The sequence below is a fragment of the Odontesthes bonariensis genome, chromosome 3, assembly GCF_027942865.1.
Source record: "Odontesthes bonariensis isolate fOdoBon6 chromosome 3, fOdoBon6.hap1, whole genome shotgun sequence".
NCBI classification, from domain to species: domain Eukaryota; kingdom Metazoa; phylum Chordata; class Actinopteri; order Atheriniformes; family Atherinopsidae; genus Odontesthes; species Odontesthes bonariensis.
The window spans coordinates 43,530,699-43,556,688 of record NC_134508.1 but is presented as its reverse complement, the minus strand read 5'-3'; the positions used below and the strand labels follow the sequence as shown (position 1 = coordinate 43,556,688).

The 25,990-nt window shown below is 41.4% G+C and overlaps 1 protein-coding gene across 4 annotated transcripts in view; it reads right to left on the bottom strand.

Moving 5' to 3' along the window:
• The window catches only part of LOC142377607 (calcium-dependent secretion activator 1-like), a 452,862-nt gene that overhangs the window by 358,400 nt on the left and 68,472 nt on the right, over positions 1-25,990 (bottom strand). For all 4 annotated transcript variants that reach the window (XM_075461876.1, XM_075461875.1, XM_075461877.1 and 1 more), the window contains 4 exons: positions 20,884-21,005; positions 19,677-19,788; positions 19,447-19,586; positions 10,987-11,053 (listed from right to left, as the gene is read on the bottom strand). In XM_075461876.1, the coding sequence (XP_075317991.1) occupies positions 10,987-11,053; positions 19,447-19,586; positions 19,677-19,788; positions 20,884-21,005 (441 nt within the window). The remainder of the gene's footprint in view (positions 1-10,986; positions 11,054-19,446; positions 19,587-19,676; positions 19,789-20,883; positions 21,006-25,990) is intronic.

Sequence of the window (25,990 nt, the reverse complement as noted above, 5' to 3'; positions counted from 1 at the left end):
TCCTCACAAGTACTTTTCCTCAGTTCCCCTGTTTGATACTTTGCTCTGCAATCATCTGTTGTCAATTAGTCTCAGCTGCAGTTCCACACGGTATTTATGCTCCTTGGTTTTCAGTATTCTTTGTCAGAGCCTCACTATTACAGTCTTGTACGTCATTCTCTGTAGCCTGTTTATAGTTAGTCAGTTTTCCACCATCTGGTTTGTTTTTGTAGTTTTTTCTTTTGTTTGTTTGTTTTTTTGTTATCACTGTTTAGTTAATTGTTTTCTGGCTAGACCACATTTTTGGTTTCTACTTCTTTAAGAAACTTCAAGTTAAGTTTCCTTCTGCCTCCAGTCTGCGGTTCTGCATTTGGGTCCTCATCTCCACCATCAATGCTTGAAAAGATTGTTAACCCTTTTGGATGTTTCATATTTCTTCAAAACTTATGAGAAAAATGAAATATTAGTTCCACATTAAGTGCAGGACAGAACGCTACCGCAGATCTTTCATTCCCACCTCCAAAAGAATATAGAGTTCTGCACTTATTTTCACAATATTTAACTTTTGTATTTTTTGCAATTTTCACTTGTCAGTGTTTGCTTTTTTTTGGTATTTTCATACTTTCTAATTTTATTCTTATTTATTTATATCTTATTTTTTTGTACTTGTTTTTCTCATTTCAACTATTGTCTTTGCACTGTATACTTTCTTTCCTGTGAGCCGCCTTAAAAACTGAATTTTACCACAGTGGGATCAATAAAGTTGATCTAATCTATAAAAGCTTTTTAAGCACACAATTCTACGGTTCATAACAGATTCTGTTGAGTCCTGCACGTCAGCATTAGAGAGTTTAAAAACATTACTCTTCGCAGAACAGCTTCAATTCTGGGTGTTGATGGGTTCACCACATTTGAAGAAAACCAAACTCAGCATATCTGCACAAACACCTCATACCATCTGTCAAGCAAAGTAGTGGAGGGCCGATGATTCGGGCTTATGACTTTAAGAACCTGGGTACCTTGAAGTCATTGAGTCCATCATGAACTCCTCTGTTATCAAATTATTCTTGAGTCAAATGTGAGGCTGTCTGTCCAATAGCTAAATCTTAGTTTAAATTGGGTGATGCAACAGGACAGTGATCCCAATCTCAGCAGCAAATCTACAACTAAATGTTTGGAGAAAAAACTAATCAAGATCAAACATCCAAGTCCAGACCTCAACCTGATTTAAATACTGTGATGGGACCTTAATAGAGCTGTGCATAAAAAAATGCTGCAAACCTCAATGAACTGAAGCAACAATGTAAAGAGTGGGCCTACATTTCTCTGCAATGATGTGAGAGAATGTCAAACAGAAAACAATTACTTCAAGTTATTACTGTTGAAGGGGGTTCTACAAGATGTGGAATCATGGGGTGAACTTAGTTCTAACACAGTGCTTCTCCATTTCAGCTTAGTTTTGTTAATAAACAATGACATGGTGTAATATGAAATTCACTGTTGTTGACTTGAGGTTATATTTACCTTATTCTAAAACCAGATTTGTTACTGCGTCCTGACACATACAACCTTAAGATTATATGAAGTTGTACCTTATTTTTGACATTGCTCTGTATGAATATATGTATATAAAAAAAGAATCAAGAAAAAAATGCATGTACTAATTTAAAATAAAACTGAAGCGAATTGAACTACATTATGTCAATGCCATATCAAATGCATTGATATGATTCAGTTTAAAGGGACACTGTGTAATTTCTTCCCCCATCTAGTGGTGCAATTTTATTTTGCAAAGTCGAATAAATTTGCTCTCTAGCGCCTTGCGTTTTCAAATGTGCGTTGCAACTTGTTGAACTATCTTTTTCGCTTTTTTGGCGACGAGGATCCCTTCTCCTGTGGCGTGGCATAACTCTGGTCTTCCATTGCGAACAAAAGTGCAGGCCGTTCAGGCTGGTTTATACCAGAGAATGTCTAATGGCGTAGACTGGCTCTGTTTATACCTGCGTGCAAACCTGACGTCAAAATGTCATCATTTCCGCTTGCAGCTGGCGTTGGGGAAAACGCGATTCGAAGTGCTTTATGTCCCTCTCAGCACTTCGTCGTTTTTCATAGACCGGAAGGACATGGCAGCCTCCATAGAGCTTGCCCGCTCTATGTAGATACAGACAAGTTATTCTTCACTCAGGAGGATAAGTGAGATTTTTGACAGAGATAATTTTACACCAATGAGGACTAATTTATGAATGAATATGTTGATTTGAGCTATTAAATGACTTAATTTATTACACAGTGTCCCTTTAAGAAAAAAATAACATATGAAATAAAGCAGGATTTCAACTTCCAATTTATTGAAGTCAAAGTGACATAAAGAAAATTGAAAATAAAATCAAAGTGAAATAAATAAAGTTGGATGAGAGGCAGGGGTATAGGATACAGAGACAAACAACCATGCGTACTCACACTCACTCCAAGGGACAATTTAGAGTCACCAATTAAGCTGACATGCATGTGTTTGGACAGTGGGAGGAGTTTTGAGTTCCAGGTGGGGCTGAGCAGGTATCCAGGAAGTCCAGGGCGGAGTCTGGACTGCTCCTGCCAGCGCACCTGCTGCTTGTCTGCATTCATTAATACTGGCTTCTTAAGGACGCACAGGAGTTCCTGAATTAACCCGAGATTGTCTTTCAGTCTCTGTCGGTAATCAGCCTCCCTAGCGTCTCTCAGTGACTATAGTGATGCTGGCCGATGATTCACTGTGAATGAACCTCTGTTCCTCAGTGCAACCTTACCTCTTCTGAGTTCCTTGAATACCTCCGTCAACCTCGTCACGTTGTGCGGATTAACACCAGCACTCCACACTGCCTCCCCACTTCGTACCTGCCTGCACCCCCCGCCGCCATCCCGGACAAAACCACACCACAGCCAGTGTCATTATTGCCCTCCCCTGTGTCGGAAGCCTCCTGGAAACACAGTAAGCCCTATTGCGGAAACCACTATCATTATTCAAGACCCACTTAACTGTTCCTCCTCTCTCCCTAGAGCTATTGCTGGACCCGACTTTTCCTGTGGATCCACCTTATACCATTGTCCTTAATAAATCAGTTTCTTTCTTTTATCTTTCAGTCTGTTCTTGGGTCCCTCCCTATGAATATTGGCTATTTCATAGCCGTGACAGCACAATCTGGCCACAAAAATGGACCCAGCGGACACAGTTAAATCAGCACTCTCAAGACAGTGAGCCATACTTGGCGTACATGAGAAGGCCCTGCGTTTTCTGGGGGAAAGAGGTTTCTAGTAATCAGTGTCTGGATCGAGTTTTTGAACTTATACAAATTGTTCATGAACGACTGTCTGTTTCCTCCTCACGTCTCGAACAATCTCGTGCGCCTTCACCGCCGAACCAAGTCTCCACACCTGAACCTGTGTTCCATCATGCAGCTCTCTTTACTCCCGATCAATTCTCTGGTGAAGTAAGCAAGTGTGGTGGTTTCCTCCTCGATTGCTCTTTAGCCATTTCCTGATCACCATGCTCTTTCCCTTCTGATTGCTCTAAGATATCCTATGTTATCGCTTTGCTAAGGGGTACGGCACTTGACTGGGCCGTAGCATATTTTTCATTCTCATTATACTGAATCAACCTCATTCACCTCCTTTCTAGATGAGTTTCGCAGAACTTTGTTAAAGCCAAACAGTGAGGTTCCCCACCATTTCAGCCTTTGATTCGGCAAGAGAATGTTGCCTCTAACCCGGTAAAACTTATCCTACTTGCATTACCGTTTCCTCAGGATCACCCTGAAACTGTGCAGGTGGATGAGCGAGTTTGATACGCCAACACCGGTTTCAGAATAACTTATGTATTTATTGTGGTACCCAAGATCACTTCCTCGTTAACTGTCCTGATCGCCCAAAAGACAGAGCCCACCAGTAGAGGCAGGATTACTTGTGGGCAGAGTGCAAAGACAAGATCCTCCTCGGCTTACCCTATCTGTCACCATATTAAGTGGAAAAAATTCACTCCAGGCGCTCGTGGATTCCTGAGCAGGACAAAACTTAATCAATCCCAGTACGGCTAACCAACTCAATCTTCCCTTGGTTCCCTTGACCACCCCTATATCAGTCACGGCCCTGAACGGGAAAGTTACTACCACCATCTCCCACAAGACCTATCCTGTCACTTTAATTGTCTCTGGTAATCCCAGCTAAACCATCGAGTTCCTTTTGTTCCCTGGCACTAGCATTCCTCTCATATTGGGATATCCCTGGTTTGGATTACACAATCCCCTCATATATTGGGCAAACCACCGTTTAGAGAGCTGGGGCTTATTTTGTTTGTTTAACTGTCTGAAATCTGCTCTCCAGTCTTTCAGCAACTCTCCTCCAGGGTCACGAGAGCCACCAGCAGATCTGTCTTCCATACCTTCTAAATACCACAACCTAGGTGCAGTCTTCAGTAAGGACCAAGCCCTGTCTTTACCCCCTCACCGTCCTTATTACTGTTCCATTGACCTTCTCCCTGGAGCCCCGTTACCTGGAAGCTGACTCTTCAACCTGTCACGACCTGAACGAGAAGCTATTGATTTGATTGACTCATCTACTGTAACCTGAAGCCTCATCAGAAATGGTCTCCATGGAAGGGTGGCTGTCAAAGGATGTCAAACCAACAGCTTAAGCCGTTCTTAAGGAAGGGAAACAGGGAGAAAAGGCTGATTCGTTCAGTTGAACGAATCAGACAAGTTAAACTGATAAAAAAAATTATAATACAAAGAAAACAACAATCAATAAATAAAACAGATTTTTAGTGTTTTTAAAAAATATTAAACATTGTAATGTACAGCATCCCTTTAAAGCTTGTACCCAATTACAAAGTTGTCACTTTTAAGAAGTTTCTCCATTAATTTACACATTGTACGAGTTAAAGTTAAGAAAAATGATCCACTGCCACAATATTCTAAAATAATCAACATGATGCCTAATATCTACATATCACTGAAAAAAAAACAACTTTAAAATATTTTCTTTAATTACAAACAGTAGCACACTTCTAATTAGAGGCCTATAAATAACACACCAAACTTAGTAAATTAATCGTAAGTAATGCTAAAATAATGTCAAATATCTAAGAGACAACTTCCACTGAACAATGACAGAGCAGGACAACAACAACATACCTCCCTCACTGCTAGAATCTGAATAAACGTGTCGGGAGACAGTCAGTCATTCCCATGGCAGGACAGACTGTTCATTCACATGTGACATATTCATTTTATATAAGCAAACTTTCATAAAACAATCACCAAAGTCAAGTTTATGAACAAATCCTAGCCAGCCATATACCATTTATCCGAGGCTAGCTAGCAGGACAAATAAACACACAAAACGTTACATCTCCAGCTATCCATCCCACATCACCCAACACATTCCTTACCTTTATCCTTAGACCGTTTTTCTTCCTCCGTCTTTCGGCCCAGTCCGCAATGCTTACCACCTTGTTAGAATTCGAGAGGGTGATGAGTGGAAGACGGCCTTCAACACTCCACTCGGCCATTTTGAGTATTTAGTAATACCATTTGGTCTCACCAATGTTCCAGCTGTGTTCCAGGCTCTTATCAACGATGTCCTCCATGATTACCTCAACCAGTGTGTCTTTGTAGTGTGCCTTCTTCGAAACTCCCACAGAGCATCGCCAACATGTCTGGTTGGTTCTGCAGCGCGACTGTTGGAGAATTGCCTTAATGTTAGGGCAGAGAAGTGTGAGTATCACGTCTCCTCCATCACCTTTCTCTGTTAGATCTTCTTAGCTGTGACGGAGTGGCCGGCACCCACTAATTGGAAACAGCTCCAAAGGTTTCTGGTTTTCGCCTACTTTTCCTTGCAATTCACAAGGTTGATTGCAGCACCCCTCACCAGGTTCACTTCTGTCAAGACCGTTTTCTCCTGGAACCCGGAGGCGGACCGGGCGTTACGCCAGTTAAAGGAGAGATTCGCCTCAGCACCTATTCTCATCCAACCTGATTCCGAACGTCAATTCATTCTGGAGGTGGACGCTTAAGATTCTGGTTTTGGGGCAGTCCTCTCACAGCATTCTGAGAAGGAAGGTAAGCTGCATTCCTGTGCCTTGTTCTCGAGACGGCTGTCTCCTGCTGAATAAAATTATGATGTTGGTAACCGAGAACTTTTGGCCATGAAACTTGCACTGGCTAGAGGGAGCTAAGCAACCTTTTCTGGTATGGACAGACCATTAGAACTTTTCTCACTTACAAAATGCAAAAAGGTTAAACTCTCGCCAAGCCCGCTGGTTTTTGGTTGTTTTTCCTTTTCCATTTCCAGGTTCCTGCAACATTAAACCGGACGCATTGTCTCTGCAGTTTTCCTCTGAAGAGGAATCCAGTGAACCCTCACGCATCCTGCCATCTACCTGCCAAGTGGAAGGGGTAATGTGGCAGGTAGATACCCAGATCTGTCAAAGACTCAACTCCGATCTCGATCCGGGTTGCGGTCCTCCCACTCGTCTTTATGTTCCAGTGACCACTCGTTCAGCTGTCATCCAGTGGGCACACTATTCCAAGTTTGCCTGTCATCCCGGCATCCAGCGGACTATTCTCATGCTCTAACGCTACTTCTGGTGGCCCTCACTAGAATCCGACACCAGGGACTATGTCACTGCCTGCCAAATCTGCGCCAGGAACAAAAGCACCAATTGCCCTCCGTCTGGTTTTCTGCAGCACCTTGAGGTCCCTGGTCAGCACTGGTCCCATATCTCGTCGAAACTGCAGATCTATTCACCAACAATGTTTTCCGATTCCATGGCATCGCCTCAGAGATTGTCTCCGAACGGGTACCGCAGTTCATATCCCAGGTTTGGAAATTGTTCTGCACTGCTCTTGGGGCCAAGGTTTCCTTAAGTTCCGGATACCATCCCCAGTCCAATGGCCAGACGGAGTGGCTTAATCAGGAGCTTGAGGCCGCACTCCGTTGTGTTGTGTGTAATAATCTATATACCTGGAGCCAACAATTGTGCTGGGTTGAATACGTACATAATTCCCTGAACTCCTCAGCTACTAGGCTGTCCCTCTTCAAGGCTTCCCTAGGTTACCAGCCTCCATTATTCCCAGAGGAGGAGAGGGATCTTGAGGTACCTTCAGTCCAGTACCACCTACAGAGGGCACAACACTCAGACTAAAGAAACCCTCCTTCGCACTGCTGAATGCAACCGTCACCTGGCTGACCGCCTGCGGTCCCGCTCCCCTGTATTCGCCCGGTGGGTATTGTTGTTGGCCAAGGACATTCTCCTGAAGGACACTTACAGGAAACTGGATCCCAGATTTATTGGTCCATATGAGATTGATGCCATCATTAGTCCCTCTGCTGTCCGCCTTAAGCTACCTTCTTCACTACGTATTCATCCCACTTTCTATGTCTCCCAGATCAAGCCAGTTTCCTGTAGCCCACTGTATGAATCCCCTCTATGAGTTATACTAATTGAGCTAATTGAGGCATTTTAAATTTAAGAACATTGTTGACATTCAACTTTACCTGTGGAAGAATTGATTTATCTAGTGATAATGGATTTTGCTGTAAAAGCCATGTTTATACTGTATATTCAAATTCAAATTTTAATTTTTTTATCTATTTATTTTTATATACAATTAAAGGAGCCACGGAAAACAGACATAGAATACAGTTCCTGGCTAGGAGATGTATTTTAAAGCAGTGGATAAGTGACAAACATCCAACTGTCACACAATGGTACCAGGAAACATATAAAGTTCTACCCTTAGAAAGACTTACTGCACGAATGAAAGGGGATGATAATTGGTTTGAGGGAACATGGTCGGCCTTTCTAAGGTATTTACCCCCCGCCTCTACGGGACACTGTAAATAAGGGGAGATATGCTTTTGATTGGAACACTTCCACTGGATGATTTATGTTAATTATATATATTACTGCCAGTCTTTAGATCTTCCCTTTTCTGCTTTTGCTTTGATTGTATTTGACTTTTTGATTGTATGCATGTGTGTAGGTATTTTTTTTTTTTTTTTAGTTCATCCACCCTATTGTCTCGTGTACTTGTATTATTTCTATTTTTACTTTCAATGTACAGGGGTGAGAGAAGGCACAGTATGTGTATGGGGTGATTAATGCGACAGATGGGGGTGGCTATGGGACTCCTTTTTCTTTTTCCTTTTCTTTTCTGTTGTCCTTGTAGCTTTTCGGAAAGAGGACAGTCCTGAGCTACCTGAAGTAATTTTGGTTTGGATGGTGGTCTATTTTCCTTTCTGTCTTGATGTCTTTGAATACAGAGAGCACTTGTATGTTGTTTATGTTTTGTTTCGATAAAAATCAATAAAATCTATTTAAAAAAATAAAAAATAGTACGTAGTTAGTAGTAGTGCAATCGTTCGCGTTCAGTCATTAATTCATCTAAAAGTATTGGTGAAATAAAGACAAGTAATGCCTTATTTAGAGGCTGTATTGTCTCTGCCCTGTTCTCTCTCTTGTTATATTGATATACACAGATCTCGAGTAATCTAAATATCTTAGTGAAGGACGCTGACTTTCTCCAAACTGTTATTTTATACCAGAAATAAAAAATAACATCATAACCTTTAACATCTTTTTGAAAGTCAAACATTAATTTGGTCCATAACATGACCAAATAAGTCATGGTATACCGTCTAAATAAATAAGATGTATGAAATTAGGATATGGTGATGGTAATTTTGTTGTGGTAGTTAGCACAATAAATAGGCACTCTTCAGTTTGATAGATGCATGTTGATTTAAAGTCAAGTATAACTCACATCATGGACTTGGAGTGAGATAGCAAAGCTAGGTGATTTATTTTAGTCTTCAATAATTTTCCTTTAGTAATTTAAGTAATTTGGACTGTTTACCAATGTTTCCAAAAACAAGCCCACTTAAAAATATGCAGTAAATGACCATATACAATACATGAAAAGGAAATAATAGAAATCTTTACAAGAACAGTATTGTTTTTCATTTAAAAATTCAATAGATTTAATTAATTTCAACATTCAGACGAGAATCAGGTGACTCTTTGTCAGTGCTATGATGTCAATATAGGATTCTTAGTATCATTGACTAGTTTAAACAATATAGAAAAAAACAAACAATAATAATTATCATAATCATAAAAATAAAATGAACTAGTCAGTCATTTGGAGATGCATCTCTTACACTGGCTGGTGTGTAACCTGTGTAACTGTGCAACAAACTCCTCTTTGACAAAAATTAACTGAATAAAGTAGTTCCACTCATATGAGATGAGATATGGCTTTCACCCAAAATTCTTCATCACTTCACAGCCATTATGGAGCATGATTGCATGGACCAGTGGCTCTTATAATGCACAAATGGCAGATTCCATTGTATCAGTGTAGTCAACAAATCCAAATAAAACTGTGTTGGAACAAAACCAGCTATTAATAAAATGCATGCAGTCAGTAGTAAAAAAAAAAAAAGCAAAAAAAAAAGCACAGCAATGCAGCATATCTAAAACAGCAGCAACTAGTACAACCACAAACGCCAGAAACAGAGAGTACCTCCACTCCACAAATATAATGCACATTCAAAGACAGACGTAGAAACAAACACACACACACATGAATGTGCAGTCTGTTGACCAGTATTTGTCACTTGCTATTTATTTAGCTTGGAGCAAGTGAGATTTCAAGTTGGCGGGACTCAGGCTTTTCTAGCTGCAAGTGTAAGACCAGCTAGTGTTCACTCCACTTTGTCAATCCCTTGTCAACTTGTAGCTCTGAGACATGTCCTCTCTAACACATAAGAGACAGGCCCACCCACTTCCCTCCCTCCTGCCGCCCACCTCCCAATTCAGAGCTAGCAGGAAATGGCTGCAACCAGCCCATCCCTTAAATCCCCCCACCCCCCCAACAAAAGTCTGCTTAGCCTCTCCATCATTCATCTGACAGCCGAGGGAAGGCAAGATGTCTTCCCTCGGCTGTCTTTCTTTCATGTTGCACACACAACATGTGGTTGGTGAAAACATTGCACCCATATAGCAACTCTTATGTTGTATGCTGCTTATACCTCTTTGTTGAGTGTGAAAATATACTGAGCACATACTAAATTTTTCTCTATCTTTAAGTATAAAAATATGATGTGCAAGAATCAAGAAAAAAAACACGCTATTTACCTTGTCCAGACCACTCACACACACTGATTTTTCTTAATGAATTGTGCATTCTCTTGTTGCTCTATAAACAAGAGGTGAAGAGGTAAAACATGGACATAAATGTTTGGAAAAGAAAAATAGTGCCTTGTTTTCAAAGCATCAATCTCTGCTGAACAACATTATAGAACAAAATATTGCACATGTTTTTGATCTCCTTGCTATGGTAAATACACCTTTATTGCAAATTCTTATTCTTTGACCACTGACAAAATTTAAGATTTGGGATACAAACAAGTGGAAAATAAAAAAGTTTGTAAAATGCAATAGTTAGGGAGTCAGCCAAAATGATCAAATATAAATTTAAATCCAGGGTTGCAACTAAAGCTAATGTACAAATAATGCCAAGAACACACTGAGCTTATGGTATAATGGAAGGATAATGTGAATATGAGTACAAGTCAGCAACCACAAATATTCAGTTTATAGCTTAAATAAAAATGATCAAAATATTCTGAAATATTCTTTTAATCATTGATAGTTATAACTTGATAGATATTTGTTAGTTATTTGATTACATGTTTAATATGTAAAACCATTTGCATATAAACAATGCCTAAGTGGCTTTTGGTCATTTGTCAGGAAAATCAGCAGTTATCAGGCCTGCATATGTGCTTGTAGTGATGATATATGATAGGTGATCAGAAATGCCTTTTTTTTCTTGTGGGAAACTGAAGACTTAGGGGGGCTGCTGCTCTTGAAACCTTCCATTACGTGATTTTTTTGTGTGTGTTTAGTATTATGATGTGTCTCATGTATCTTGCAAGAAACAAGTAAATCAATAATACTGTACATACCTGGACCAACACAAAGAATCTCTTCTTCCATCTTTTCCACACATTTTTGCCGATGGCCCAAAGGTACCTGAGCAGAGGGACGGTAAGAAATGTAAAAAGACTTTTACAAATATTTCTTTGTTGCACTTTTATTCTTTGGATTCTTATGGGCTGAGCCTTATCAGTCGGATGCAGTGAATTCACTGACCTCTTTTGGTAAAATGCTATTACTGCAATGAGACACACATCACAATTGGAAAAACTCAGATTACTGTACATATCTTTTAGTTGACATAGTTAACATCCTAACTGTCACAACTCCATTTAGGTGGGTTTGTTTTACTTGCACACACCACCAGAGTCCTCCAACTGAGTCATCTAAAGGGACTGCAGGTTTTTTTTTTTTTTTACCATCCCCTTGAAAAAAAAAAATAAAACTGTCTGCATGACAAACTCAATAATTCATAGAATTCATAAAACCAAGCTGGTTGAAAGCCTCAAATATAAATCATTCCACAATTTCATGTGCATAATTTTACAAAAATGATACAATATGTCAAAGGAGGGGTTATCATGTTGCTTAAATGCCCTGGTTCAACGACAAACCAGAGCAATGAGGGTTCATAATAGAGCCAGGCTGAACTTTTGGATAAATATGAACATGTATAATATTCTGATCTGTAGAGAGAGGCGGAACGAGAGGAACAATGCAAAGACAGACGGATGATTAATTGGTAACAACTCACCTGATACTCCACAACCCAAATCTATTTTAAGGAAATACATTCATTTGGCATATCTTCACATCGTTTGTCCTAGTAAATTTGAGGAATCTAGCGAAAATTTAATTTTGAGAAAAATATGGCTTTTATGTATTTGGCTTCTCTGAAAACCATGACACCCAAACAAAGCATAAAACATACAGTACATCTGCTCTTTTACAACAGGTTTAAGTTACAGAATTGCATAGTGAATAATTTGTACTGAAAAATATACTAAAATAAACAATAATTATATACAGAAATAGGAAAAAGAGTTTAAGTTTATACCAAATTACAAAATCATTTAACTGTCATATTTTGTAACATCTGAGAGTGAGCTCAGAGACAATCACCTAAAATAAAATATCCAAATGAAAAGATATTCCACTCATAAGTAGTACTTATGTAACATGTTCTTTTATACACGACAGGAAAATAGTGCAGGAGCAGAACGGAAGAGAAGGGCTTTCATTCTAAAAGAACATTTGACGGTGAGGACCTCGATTTGATGGTGCGGACCTCCATTTGATGTGGCTATACTGCCTGCAGCCTAACTGTCGGTCTCCCCGGTGAGCATGCCTCAGTTTACCTTAGCCAGTCTTAGTCTGTCTTTCCCGATGGCCCCTCCACAAACTGTTTTCCTTTCATTTTTCTTAATAAACCAGCATCCACAAGGTGGCATGTGAAGGTCCTGCCTGTTTGCTGTACAAAGAATGTGACAGAGTCTGTGCACATCTTACAGAGCAGCCCAGCATCCTCTTCTTAGTTCCCAAAAGAGAGCATATGTAGGCAATGAGAGGAAACAATTCCTCACGGTGACAGATAGAAGAGCAGAGCTTTGATAAATGAATTGTGTGTGCTTCACTGTGCATAACATACTGTGACATGACTCGGGTTGGCTTTTCTCCCTCAGTTAACAACACTACAGACTGTCACAGAGGGCTTACGCAATCACTGTATATAAAGATGCACGGTGCATCTTTACTTCATCCTTCTGTACAAAATTGAATCCTAAACATATTTCAAATGGGTGTTGCTAATGTTGACTGGTGATTTAATTTACCTGCACTGTATGACAGGAGGATGGAATTACGGAATCAAACACCTGCAGCTTCAGTGCACTCAAATGAAAAAACACACCATTCTCACTGATATGAACAGTTTTTTGTCACACCAACCTGCTCATTTTTAGTTTGCCATAGAGTTAAAAAAAAAAATTCTTGCTTATTCTGGCTTCCACTGGGGCCTGGGTAATATTCCGACATCATTAGGACGTGCACAGTAAAAGGACTGCAGTATTCAGTCAAGCAAACTACTGTTTTTATTATTTCTAATTTCTAAGCACCGTCTTGGTAAAACTACACAAGCATCTCCAAAGTGTCAACATCTGTGTGACGATAGTTGTTTAAGGCCCATAATTCATAGACTCAGATGAGGTTTATGTCTGAATAAAGCTTGTTTTTGATTTTGAAAAACAATTATCATGCTTTCCAATAGAAACCCATTGCAAAAGTAAGCTGAAGTAAAAAGTATCTTTCCAGCAAAAGAACAGAGATAGAATGAGACCCGAGCCCCGAGGGCGCACCACCCCCCAGCCGGGGAATGACCGAGCCCAGGCACCCAGGCCCAGCAAGCAGCCACCAGGGTGAGCCGGCACATACCCCGGCACCCAGCCCCAGACAAGAGCCACCCACGCACAGGCACCAACCACCGGTGGGGGGTGTGACGGGGGGAAACAGGCCCCACATTTTAATGAGGGGCCCAAGATGATCCAGGAGAGGTGGTAGCCCAGAACCCAACCTGACAGATAAATAGCCATACACAAATACAATCACACATTCCCACCCACAAACTCACATACAGAAACTCACATCCACTCGTCCAACATAAATACAGACCAAAAAAGGACATAACACACCTACCTACACCCCCATACACACTCTATACTCCCAGGTCCAGGTGACGTCCCCCAAAGGGGCAGCCTATCCCTGGACCCAGGAGATGGTCCCCTTCTCTCCGGGGTGGAGAAGAGCAGACAGCCCAACCCTCCGTCGTAGGGGCAGAATAGCCCATGAGCCAAGACGAGAGCCAGGTGCCACCCGGACAACCCAGGTTCAGCCGCCAGCCCCGACCCCATCCAGAGACAGGCCAGGAAGAGTCCACCCAGTCCCGACGAGCCAGCCGGCGAAGCAGCCCAACCTCCCAGCGAGCCCCAATCCCACCCCGCAGACCCCTCAGCTCCCGCAAGACCCGAGGTCCCCCCAAGGGGCTACCTCCAACCAGCGAACAAACATCGAACACGCACCCCCGAACACAGACACCATAAATCCCCCACCCGCAGGTGGACGCCCCCGCAGGAGGGCCCCAGGTCTGAAGAGCCAGCCAGAACACACCCCATCAGTGCGAGCCCTGCCCTGCCCAGCGCAACACCCCCACCCCAGGCGCCCCGCCGCATCCCACCCCCCACCACACAAGCCTCAACAACAAGGCAACAGCCCCGTACGATACCACCCCAGCCCCATATGGAACTGCAACTAAGCCGGCACCACCGAGCCACACAACCACGCCGAACCCCCAACCCAATACCAGGACAGGATCAATTCCCCCGCCAAGCACCCCGGCAGGAGGCCCGCACCCGGGGTCAACAGCCCCCACCACGTCCCCTCAAACACATAAACAAACCCTTGTCACCATCCCTGCGACCTCAGCCCTGGGACAGCCACTACCAAGCCCAGGCCCACCGCCGCCACCAGACCAACCAAAACTCCAGCGGCCCCAGACCCGAAAAAGCATGCAACCCCTCCACAGCTCCTTCTACAATTCTCTGTGGCACACCCAACCACCATCCCCCCGATGGCGTGACACGCAGGGCAGGAGAACAGGGAGCCCGCAATGCCACCCAGTCCACGCAGGCAACCCCAGGCTGCCCATGAAACAACACATGAGCCAGCACCAGCCAGGGGCCCACATCCAAGCCCACCCACCGATCAAGGCCAAGTACAACCCACCAGCCACCCCGCGCCACCACAAGATGCATATCACCATCCCACCCACCCGACAACGACCGCACACCAGCCCCAGGCCAGGGGCCAGAGCAGCAGGAGGAAGCAGCAGAGGAAGGCCGGACACACGTGCCAAAGACCGTGCGCCCCACCCATCCCACACCATAGACCCAGAGACGTCCAAGCACGTCGGCAGAACACCCCCACCCACACAGCACCCCCCCTCGGCGAACGCCACCCCGGGCTGACCGGCCAGCCGCCCGCCAAAGCAGAGCCACACCCCCGATCACCGCCATACACCGCCAGAAGGCCAGGCACACACCCCCAGCCAACCCCCAGCCGGAGCTCGGCAGCCCCCCAGCCAAAGGGCTGGCCACCATAACCAGGAGCCATGAACCAAAGACCTAAACAATCCCGGGAGAGACAGAACGCCGACACACTCTCCCCCACCGCCCCCCAGGGCCCAAAGCCAGCCCACAACGAAGTGGGCTGCTTCCCCTCCCACACCCCCCCCTCCGCCCACTCGAATATGCTGTTGATGCTTGTTGTTATATAGTGCATTTAGAATGGGGGAGATGGGGCAGCGGCTGACACCCACACACCCTTACCAGAGAGTAGGTGGTGCCAACTCACGTCCTCAACCCTTGCCCAGAACCCTAAGTGTCTACATGCGACACTTGGGAGTGAGCACAGGCACCGGGGGTGAGACTGACTGACCAGCTCACCCCCTGCATGCTGCGGGGTGTGCCCACCCCTGGACCCTATAATGTGTGTGTCATGTGAATGTTATTGGCCCGAGTCACCACGAGGCTGCGGAAATGGGAGACCCTCCCCGCACCCCTGCCTTTCCATTGTAAGCTGAATTTGTCTTACCATTGTTTTGATATATCATAAGACCTGTATACAATTATAAATGTATTACACAGTGGCACGTTTGTATATGAGGTTTTTCTGCTCGAGTTTCTCAAACATAATCATCTGTTACCTGGCCACATTAAATATTATTCTTACAGCCTATTTACAGCAAAGTCAAATAGGCTTGGTTTAAATCCTGCACAAAGTTAATAAGACATGCAAATTTGTAACATCAAGAACACTGCATCATCAGAGATCACTGATCACTGTAGGTAATGTTTTGCTGTACTGGAACATCTCTGTGTTGTAACAAATGGTAGCCACAAGAGGGAAGCAAAACATTGTCTTTTAGAAAGGTGCATCTCGGAACACCAGCTTTGGGGTATGTGTTCACTCCAGTAATAGCAGTAACACCAAATTGTAGAATACTCTTGTTAAAGAGTTACTCAGTTACTCAAGTTAAGGTCCTGCTTTTAAAATTGCTTAATTTCAAGTATGTAATTATGATTAAAAAGAAGTATTGATATATAATAACTTTCGGGAAAAAAAGGTCAAATGTTTTGAAGCCTGCCTTTTTTGTGTGTTTTTTTATGTAAAATGCCAGTTTTATAACTGTTTATAACTTCAAAGTTAATTTCTAAAACTCTTGCTCTGAGGTCTTTAATGATCCCAAAATGTTAAAAATGTGAAGAAAAAAGACACTTTCACCAAAATAAACAATGTTAAGAAAGAAAACAAAATTTATATATGTAAGCAAATATATATTTATACGTATATACTATGGCATGGCGTTTACACAGTTATTATATATCTGGAATGAAAGTCTGAATATATGGAATTTAACTTGAATATATCGAATGAAAGAATGAATATATGGAATGACTTTTACATTTGTGTTGTGTTGCAGCTTTAAGTATTGCGACTTTTGCATTTGTGTTGCGGCTTTTGTGTTGTGTTGTGACTTTTGTTGTGCGCTGACCTTTCTGGGTAATGTTTTACACTTTGAAAACACTAGATGGCACTATGACATCAGTTTTCATTCAACATATTCACACTTTCATTACATAAACTAAAGTTTCATACATATATATGTATATATTTAATATGTATATATTTCAACGATCCAAATGCAGGACTTCCCAAGGGAAGGAGATGAGGGCAAGGAGTAATGACGAAGGGTTTTAATAAACCAAAAAACGATGCTGCCAAGGCAGTATGTAAACCAAAGACATAAAGTAAAATAACTTACCATGAACTTGCTCCGAACAAAGGAAAACCCAAAGGATATATAATGAGGGAGGTGATAACACATGAGGATCAGGTGGGGCAATCAGAACTGAAGACCAGGTGTGCACAGGAAGGACATTAAAGAGCAAAAAGTACATCAAGAAACCAAAAGGCACAAAAAGTCATTGACCATGACAGACTGAACCGTTCCTAAGGACCGGAGTAACAACAGTACACACTGGGCTTTAGTGTCAGTGCCACAAGGCTAAGCATAGGGAATCCTTTGTACTGAAAGAGTATTGTATTGAGTTTTCTTTTCGAAAGTTTTGTTGTGATAATGTTTAGACAGTAAGGCTAATCTTAGTCGAGTATATGTTAGTTACGATCTTGCATGCAAACTAACCACCCTCTTTTTATTTAACGCAGCACCTTAAACATAAGTCACACACCAACATTTGAAGTCTTTGTTAACCGGAACTGGACACATAGACAGTCTACTAGGGACAGATATCCAAATATGTTATGTTCTACTTGTACAATGTCTGTTCATATGCAATATTTAAAATCAGATTATTTCAACAGTTTTGAATGTCAAGTAACCTATGCACCGAATGACAATAGTCCAAGAACAACTGCTCAAACTCCAGTGTCCAAACCGATCAGGTATGTATTAACCATCACACACTCACACCACACCTTATATTAAATGTACAGTATACAAATTGCACATGTGGATTTGGGATTGTTTTATATTTCCTTTGTTCTCCTTTAGTGTGGAGGACGTATTGCTCTTCCTTGAACACCAAGTTGCATAGTTTGAATTCTCTTGTGGTGTCACCACAAGAGAATTCAAACTATGCATGATTCGAGAAGACCTTCCAGAAAGGGTCATTCTGCAGTAGAAAAGGAAAGAAAAACTCATCCCCTACTAGTGAATTGAAGGTAGTTTTCATTGGAGAGACAGGCCTTGACACAGGTGCACTCAGGAAGGAGTTTTTGACTTGTAAGTTAACTGTTTTGTTCTTATCTGAAACTAGGGCTGGGCGATAAAACAATAACGTTAACTATCAAGGAATAACTTTTCCTCGATAGAGGACATGGTCTATATAATTTTGGATAGATTACATTCGTCCACAGCCAATGACAACGAGAGTTGCTCCGCGCTGAACCGATCACGTGGATGGAATAGAGCCAAGCCAGCAGCTAATCGTGGCGTGTTTGTTTGTGCTGCTGCAGCCGTATTAAAAAAAAAAGGGTGCTCCATCGGAAAAAACTACAGAAGATACTGTCAAGTCCATGTGGTTTCCGACATTTTAGTTCTTGTTTAGTTTTAGTTTTCTCTCATGCCTTATTCTTTTTATTTCCGGTATTTAGTTTAGCCATGTTTTCCCCATAGTTTCTGTTGTTCTGCCATCACCTCCATTCACACCACCTGTGTTTTTCCCCTCAGCTGCACCCATTCACCTATCACTCAGTCAGTATTTAGTTTCCAGGTTTCCTCATTGTTTTTGTCAGATCCTTACACCATCTTCACTGTCATTGTCACAGTAAGTTAAGCCAAGCTAAAAAAAAGTCTAGGTTTTGTCATCCGGCTCAGCCGCGCTTTGTGTTGACCTTGTTTTTTTTTTGAATAAAAAAAAGAAGGTCCCCATCCATGTCCTTTTTACGCCTCGCATCACCACCCAAACAGATCCGGCCCAAGGAGTAAGGGATGACATTGTTGATAAGAAGTCCGACACGAAACATAGTAGTGTGCACTGCTAATTATGTCGAGCACATGTTCCGACAAAGACTACTCTAATCTGTTTTATCACCTGAAGCTCCGCCACCCATTTGAGTACTGAGAATGCAAACTTTTACCAACACAGCTCAGAACAAGTGCTAATCTTCCCCCAACAACAACGCATGTGCAGCATCAACAGAAGACCGTGGAGTCTGCTTTATCCAGTGCCATGCCATATGGCAAAAAAAAATCCATACAAATCTAAGAAACATCATGATATTACAAATGCAGTAGCAAAAGACATGCTACCAACAAGCACAGTGGGGGGTTCAAGTGGATGCTAAAAGTTATGGACCCGATGTATATCGATATCGACTGATATAAAAAGATATCGTGATATGACTTTTTCCCATATCGCCCAGCTCTATCTGAAACAGAACCAATTGGTCTAAAATACTGTTTTGATTTTGCTTTTTCTCCCCCTTAGAAATGGTCTCAGGTATTGAAAAATGTTTCTTTGAAGGAGCTGGGAACCAGGGTAAAAACCCCAGGTACTCTTTAACAGACAATGAGAATTTCAGATTGGTACCAACTTTTTTTTTTTTTTTCACACATTGTTAGGTTTTTTTTATTGTATGTTAGGAGTTTTTTCACTTTCTTTTTCTACCTTTCACATAGAACTATTGGTGAAATAATGGCAGTCAGCATCGCACAAGGTGTCCCACCTCCTGCTTTTTTGAATGAGTGGTATTATCAATTCCTCTTTAAGTTAAGATATTAACTTTTTCACACATAAACCCAGACATCCCAGGAAAGAACTCTGAGATGCTTTACTAAATTCTGAATAATGCTGTATCCATCTACTTTCAAAATGATTAGGGACATGAGCCGACAGAATCTCACTGTCACTTACCCACAATGCTTCATATTCTGTGGTTTGTCCATGCGAATGGCCAGTTTTATTTTAAGGTCACCGTCTGTGCAGCCTTTAGAAACTGTCATCTTATGGAGCTCACACTGCTTGGGACAGTTAGGAGTTGGGTGAAGCACAACCTGGGAATGATTGCATAGCAATAATGTATGTTACCTACATTTTAAAATATCATACAACAGTAACATTATCCCAGTGAATTGGCCACTTACCCTTCCTAGCTCCTTATCTTCCAGAGCCAGCACACCTGTGCTCTCAGTGAAGAGCTTCACCTTGACTACAGGTAAAGGCTGTGTGGTGGTGAAGTCACCCTGGGTACCCCAACTACACACAAGTACACACAAACACAAGAAAGAAAGTAGATAGATCAGTTAGTATCAAACTAGTTTGTGTATTGTCTAAGTTTCATCTGCGACCAGCTTATCCTACAGGTCCAGGTCAAGGTATCTTTATCATCCCTGAGGAGGCGATTTGTTGTACCACCAGCAGGAAAAAAACGTATTCTTAAACAGACATTTAACAACACAAAGCTTCACATACAAGTGAGCTCGTCTGCATCATTCTCATAAGAGGCATCATCCAAACTGGCAGGCAGGTTCAAATCCAAATATCTCTTGTATTAATAGAATCAGTGATGGGTCAATTACAAAGATTTTGGACCATTTATCTTTTTCAAATATGTATCATTATTGTTAATGCAAGAAAAGGAAAATACAGTATGTGGTTCAGTACATGGTTGGTCCAGGTAGCTGTAGCCCAGAATGATGAGCTGTCATTTATTGTCCCTGACGCGTCTCAAGACGGAACGTAACAGACTTTCAAAGGAAGCTTAGGTCCTTTAATGTCTGAGCCAAGATGTTGCATTTCTCCAACAAGAATCTGCTCTGCAGCAGCATCAGAGGCATCAAAGGGTTAAAGAAAAGGAACAAACGGATGAAGAAGGTTGGCTCTGTGCTGGACCTGACTGTACAAGTTAGTGAAGATAAAAAGCACTGACCAACCTATACATAACATTGTTTTGAAACGAGAGTGATCAGTATGTGGCTTCTTCAGATACAAAGTACCACACAGATACAGGTGGTCATTCCTGCCAGCAGAAACAACAATGCAGAATGAAAGATTCCAATGGTAGTTGAAAAAAAGTACTCCAACATTGTCATTTTTATTATAAAATTTTTATCTAATTTCATTTACTTTCCTATCAATATTTGAGATGTGGAACATATATTTTGTTAACATTGAAGATATCAAGCTTTAGACATTTGCAAGGACAATCTTGTTCTTTCTTTAGATTAACTTCTTTGACCACTGGATTGCGGCACAAAACATTACAAACATTTTGTTAAGAAATTAATTTCATTGCATATACGACAAAAGTTTTTTTTTCTTGCTGTGTGTATGTATGTGTGCTGCACATACATGGGTTTGGAGGCTTCAGCTTGGTCCGTCTGTAGTTTATGTCCTCCCTCAACTTCCATGGTGCAGTAAACTATCCTGTTTGGAGATAAGGACCTCAGACCTTGTACTTCCATTATTACCACCTGAAACACAGGGAATTTAAACAAATAACGAACATCAGGGAAGTGAAATTCATTTTGAAAGTTGGTTAAATGAATCTAATCTCTATGCTGTTAAATGATAGCATGAATATTAGTATAAAGAGATGTACTACATGTTAGTATAAAAATATGTGAAATATGTTAGTCATGATGATTTGCTGGTGGCATGAGTGAGCCTTACATGTCTAACTATCACACTGTATAACAATACATAGACGGCACTGAAAAGCAACATAAACTCACTCCCTTGATTAAGTCATCAGCTTAAACAAACAGTTAACAGTTTTGAACATTTTTTGTGTTCAAGGTAAAAGGGATTTGTTTCACCCATTTCACCCATTACCAAAACCAAGACCAGGATCCTGTCTCAGGGTAATACAGAAAAACTGCTCCATGCATTTGTTACTTCAACTTTGGTGTGCTGTAATTCTTTATTATTCGTCTGTCCAAAAAATTCTCTGAAAAAACTCCAGCTGATCCAAAATGCTGCAGCCAGAGTTCTGATAAGAACCAACAGGAGAGATACTTTTTAGAGACGTTTTAGCTTCTCTTTATTGGTTCCCTGTCAAATTCAGAATTTAATTTAAAATTCTTCTCCTCACATACAAAATCAAGTAATAACCATGCTCCATCATACCTTAAAGATCTCATAATGCAATATTTTCCCAACAGAGTTGTAGTTCCAAGAGTTTCTAAAAGTAAACAGGACCAGAAGCGACCAGAATCCTTTTTTTACACCAAAGATTGGACCTCGATTGTACACAGGACAGTCTCCAGCTCTTTTCTTCAAGCACTGGACATTTTCAAGGACTGTGGTAACAATAGAACAATGGGCATTAGCATCAGTGCCACACTGCTTATTGTAGGACATTTCTTTATTTGGAAAGTGCATTTTCCAAAGTTTTGCGGTGACAATTTTTAGAAAGTAAGATTAATTTGATCTTTCCTATCTGCTGTGAGAACTGCTGTTTGCAAATGTCGGTGCTCAGATTCATAAGCCTTCATAAGCCCTCCCATATGTAATAACTCTTAGTAATAGCTTTACTGAATATTAATAACTGTCCTTGGACACTTATCAATATTTTCTAATCACTAATCCAGCTCCTGTTTGATTCCCAACATTGCAAACAGCATAAATAGAAATAAAAGAAAAAAATAAATTCCACAACACAAGAGTTGTCTCCAAAACTTGAATGGCCCATGTTTCCAAAACCATCCATCCCTCCATTATCTTCTACTTTTCAAGGTTGGTTCACTGGTCCAGGAGGACATCTGTCTCCCTCGTGACTCTCTGTAGCTCCTCTTTGGGGATCCCAAGGTGTTCCCAGGCCAGTTGGGAAATGGAATTCCTCCGGTGTGTTCTGGTTGGGCCCCAGGGCCTCTTTTAGTTGGATGTGCCTGACAAACCTTTAAAGGGAGGTGACCAGGAGGCATCCTAACCGAACCACCTCAGCTGACACCTGTGGAGAAGCGATGGTTCTACTCCGAGCAGCCACCAGATGGCAAAGTTCCTCACCATATATCTAAGACTGAGTCCAGCCACCCTACGAAGGAAACTTGTATCTGTGCCCTCGTTTTTTCAGTCACTACCCAGATCTTCTGACTATAGGTGAGGGTTGAAAGCTAAATTGAAAGCTTTTGATAAAAGTAAAGTGAATCTTTTGATTAAGTATGTCTAAACGTTAATAAACGTTGATTTCCTCTGGGTGTAAATACACATTCACAGTACCACCAGACTGTTTCATTTACACTGGAGACTGTTGCGCCCCTTAAGTTTTGAACCTGTGTACTCGAGTTTGTGGATAAAGAGCATCTTTGTACAGCATGATTTTTGATTCAGAGCCTTGACACTGCAAACTGATCTCATTACAGGGAGTGAATGCGTATTTGAGGAACGCCTATTTATTTGAAAATGCATCCGTTAACAAAGTGCAGAGTTGTATATGAGCTCTTTTAATCTCTTCTTTCCTATAATTCCAGAAACCACACAAGCACTTGTCCACTTGAACATCTCTGTATCTCTGAGTACAATTGTAGCATTTGTGCTTCATCCTACACAGTCCAGTAAATGCGTTGTTTTGAACATAAACACATCTAATTGCTAAAGTCTGTGGAGTGAGAACCATGTGCATTCCTCGTGATCTCTGGAATTGGGATCCCACAAGTTCTATGGGACTGACCCAATGCAAATTTTGTGGGAGCAGGTGGCTCTGGCCAATGGCTCTGGTATTTAGATCGCTTTAACAACAGTTTTAGAATTAACAAAGGAAGATTAAACAATATTTTACTGTACAAATGGGAAGCTTGGTTCTCTCAGGAAGACTGAAAGCTAAATTAAATTGGAGCGTGGTTTCTACTTATGCAATCATTGCATTGCAAGTAATGCAATAATATTTTTTGTTATGGTTTATGGGTTTTGTTATGTTCCAGATTTGTGAATGGTTAGGTGACTGCATAGGTCAATGAGTCTGTAATTACAGTGCAGTAGGCAAAGTTATAGATACATTGAGAAGTGTAGTTCTTTGATTATTAGTAACTGTCAACATGATAGTATGTAATATATGATAAAATACATATTAATAAATATTAATTTAAATACTGGCAGTGTAGAAAAGGCTCCAAAGTTGAGAGATGTTATGTTTACAGTGTGTGATGTTTACAGATGTTGGTCAGCTCATAGCGGGGCCGCCCCCTGGTGGTCATGTAGCGCTCGGTCAGAAAGGTGTGAGGACCGAGCAGTTAATTAACGGTAATTAACCGGTGTTAGGCCGAAAAGTGCATGCCTGCCGAAAAATGCATCCCCTGATGGTCCCCTGCTTTAAAGAGAGAACGGAATGATATAACTGCATTGTCATTTGTTTACCTGATTGAATTAAAAGATGCTAATTTCAATAAGATCAAAATTGTCTTTAAAATAATCAAACTTCATATTTTTAGGTTTATTTTTAGATTATTTCATATGGGCCATACTGAGTAAAGATTGATATGCATAGAAAATGTCTCCAACCGTCTTTCGGGCTAACTATAAAAGTGTTAGTCACGGCCCTCACTTTGGAATATTTGTACAATAATTCAATTCAAGGTAAACACAAGAAACTTGTGCTAAAGGAAAAAAAAGAAAAGGACCAGACTCAGTGAATAATTCCCTATACTCCCCATATAGATCAGTGAGCAATGCTGACCAACATATCATTGGGGTCATCAGGTGGGAACCTCCTTTCATCAGTGTTTCGTCTAGTTGGGCCCACGACACCTCCAGGAGGCTAAACAATGACCACTGGTGTCCCAGAGTCACCCCCCTAATGCCAGCCAACACTGCTCCTCACACCACAACAACCATCTTTTTTTTTTTCCACAGCCACAAGCTACCTCAGCCTCTCACCAACTACACACCAGTCACAGCGGGGTGGGGATGCAAACCCTGGTTCAGGTAGGGGGAGAAATAAAAGAGGTAAAGATAGGTAGGAATGGGATTCAAACCCTGGTTCGGGTAGGGGGTAATGAAAATATAGAGGGTGCCAGAGGTGGAGGCAGAACAAGACACACTAGCATTGTGAAAGAGTGAAATAGGTGAAAGAGATGCTATAAAATGTGCAAATGTCGTAATATCATCAGTGTACATGTATTATTAATCCACATGAAAAAAATAGAAAAAAAGATGAATGAATGAAACACCATTGTCAGGTCAATATTATCATTGTAACTTTATCGGATAAAAGTAATAATCCACACCTGAAACATTGCATTTCTCAGCATAACACCGGCAAGTGTGCGTGTATGAAACCTAAGTACGTCTGTATGTATTGTTTATGTAATGTATTCAGGTTGCTGCAGCCGTAGCTTCTGTTGCTTTGATGTGTAACTCGCCATGTGTATGCTAGTTGTAGCATTTAGCTCACCTGCCTCTGAGTGTACGTCACGTCACGTGTTATGTCTGTTGTTACCGCTCCGACTCATTAGTGTGATGTTTACAGTGAGTGTTACATAAATGTCACCATGTGATGTTGTTTATGTGCGTTAATGATAGTAAGTCAGGTGAAGTGCGTTTTAGGGCTGGGACAGTGGTAGTAGTTTCAGTCCTCCTTTATTAGAGATTAAGAGCTTTATTCTTTATTCATTTGGGTATTTGTTATTGTTCTTTTGATAGAAAACCACACATGACCTTATTGCCTGCAAAGGAAAGAAATAAACCACCTGAACATCCCTAACCTGCTTCTTCATTTGGACCCTCTGGAAGTCTGATTGGCCTTCAGTTGGTGTTCTGGCTGGCACCCCAGTGTGAATTTTGTGTTAACCCCTGAACTAACGCCTGATATAATTTAGCCCAGTGTCTTCACTACAGGCAGGCTATGTTAAATTCAATTTGTAAGCAATTTATTTTTATAATTTCAGACAAAGGCGTTCAGGACGGAAAAGAATAAAACAGAAGAACTCCAAATCATACAGAGAAATTGAAAGCTTAAAGCTGCAGTCTGCAGGATTTGTTGTTGTCATACGTAAAGTCCTACTTTTTGGCATTTTAAGAGTTTACATGATCTATCAGAACGCTTGAAGTTGAAAACGGTGACCTCCGTAGTCGCAAAATGCAAGAAATGCTTATTTTTTAACTGAAAAATAAAAAGTTATTCAACTTCCTGTCCCGCCCCATCAAAACACATGAGAACTCGTGCACGTAGACGTGCACGCCAGATGCGCTTACACGACTCCTCATTCATCAACTCACCTGTCATTTGCGATCATGGAAGACACAGTAAGTAGACTAGCCCGTAATGAAGTTCAATAGTCTAGATAAATAAGCGTGGGGACGAGCCTACCTTGTATCACGCGTGCACAATCGGTGATTGACAGGCAGCAGAGCCCAGCTCGTAAACCTGATTGGTTACCTTTTACCGGTCCGGTCTGCAATTTTGTAAACAAACCTGCTGGCTTTGGAGGGACCTAGCGGGACATATAGGGGACCTAGAGAA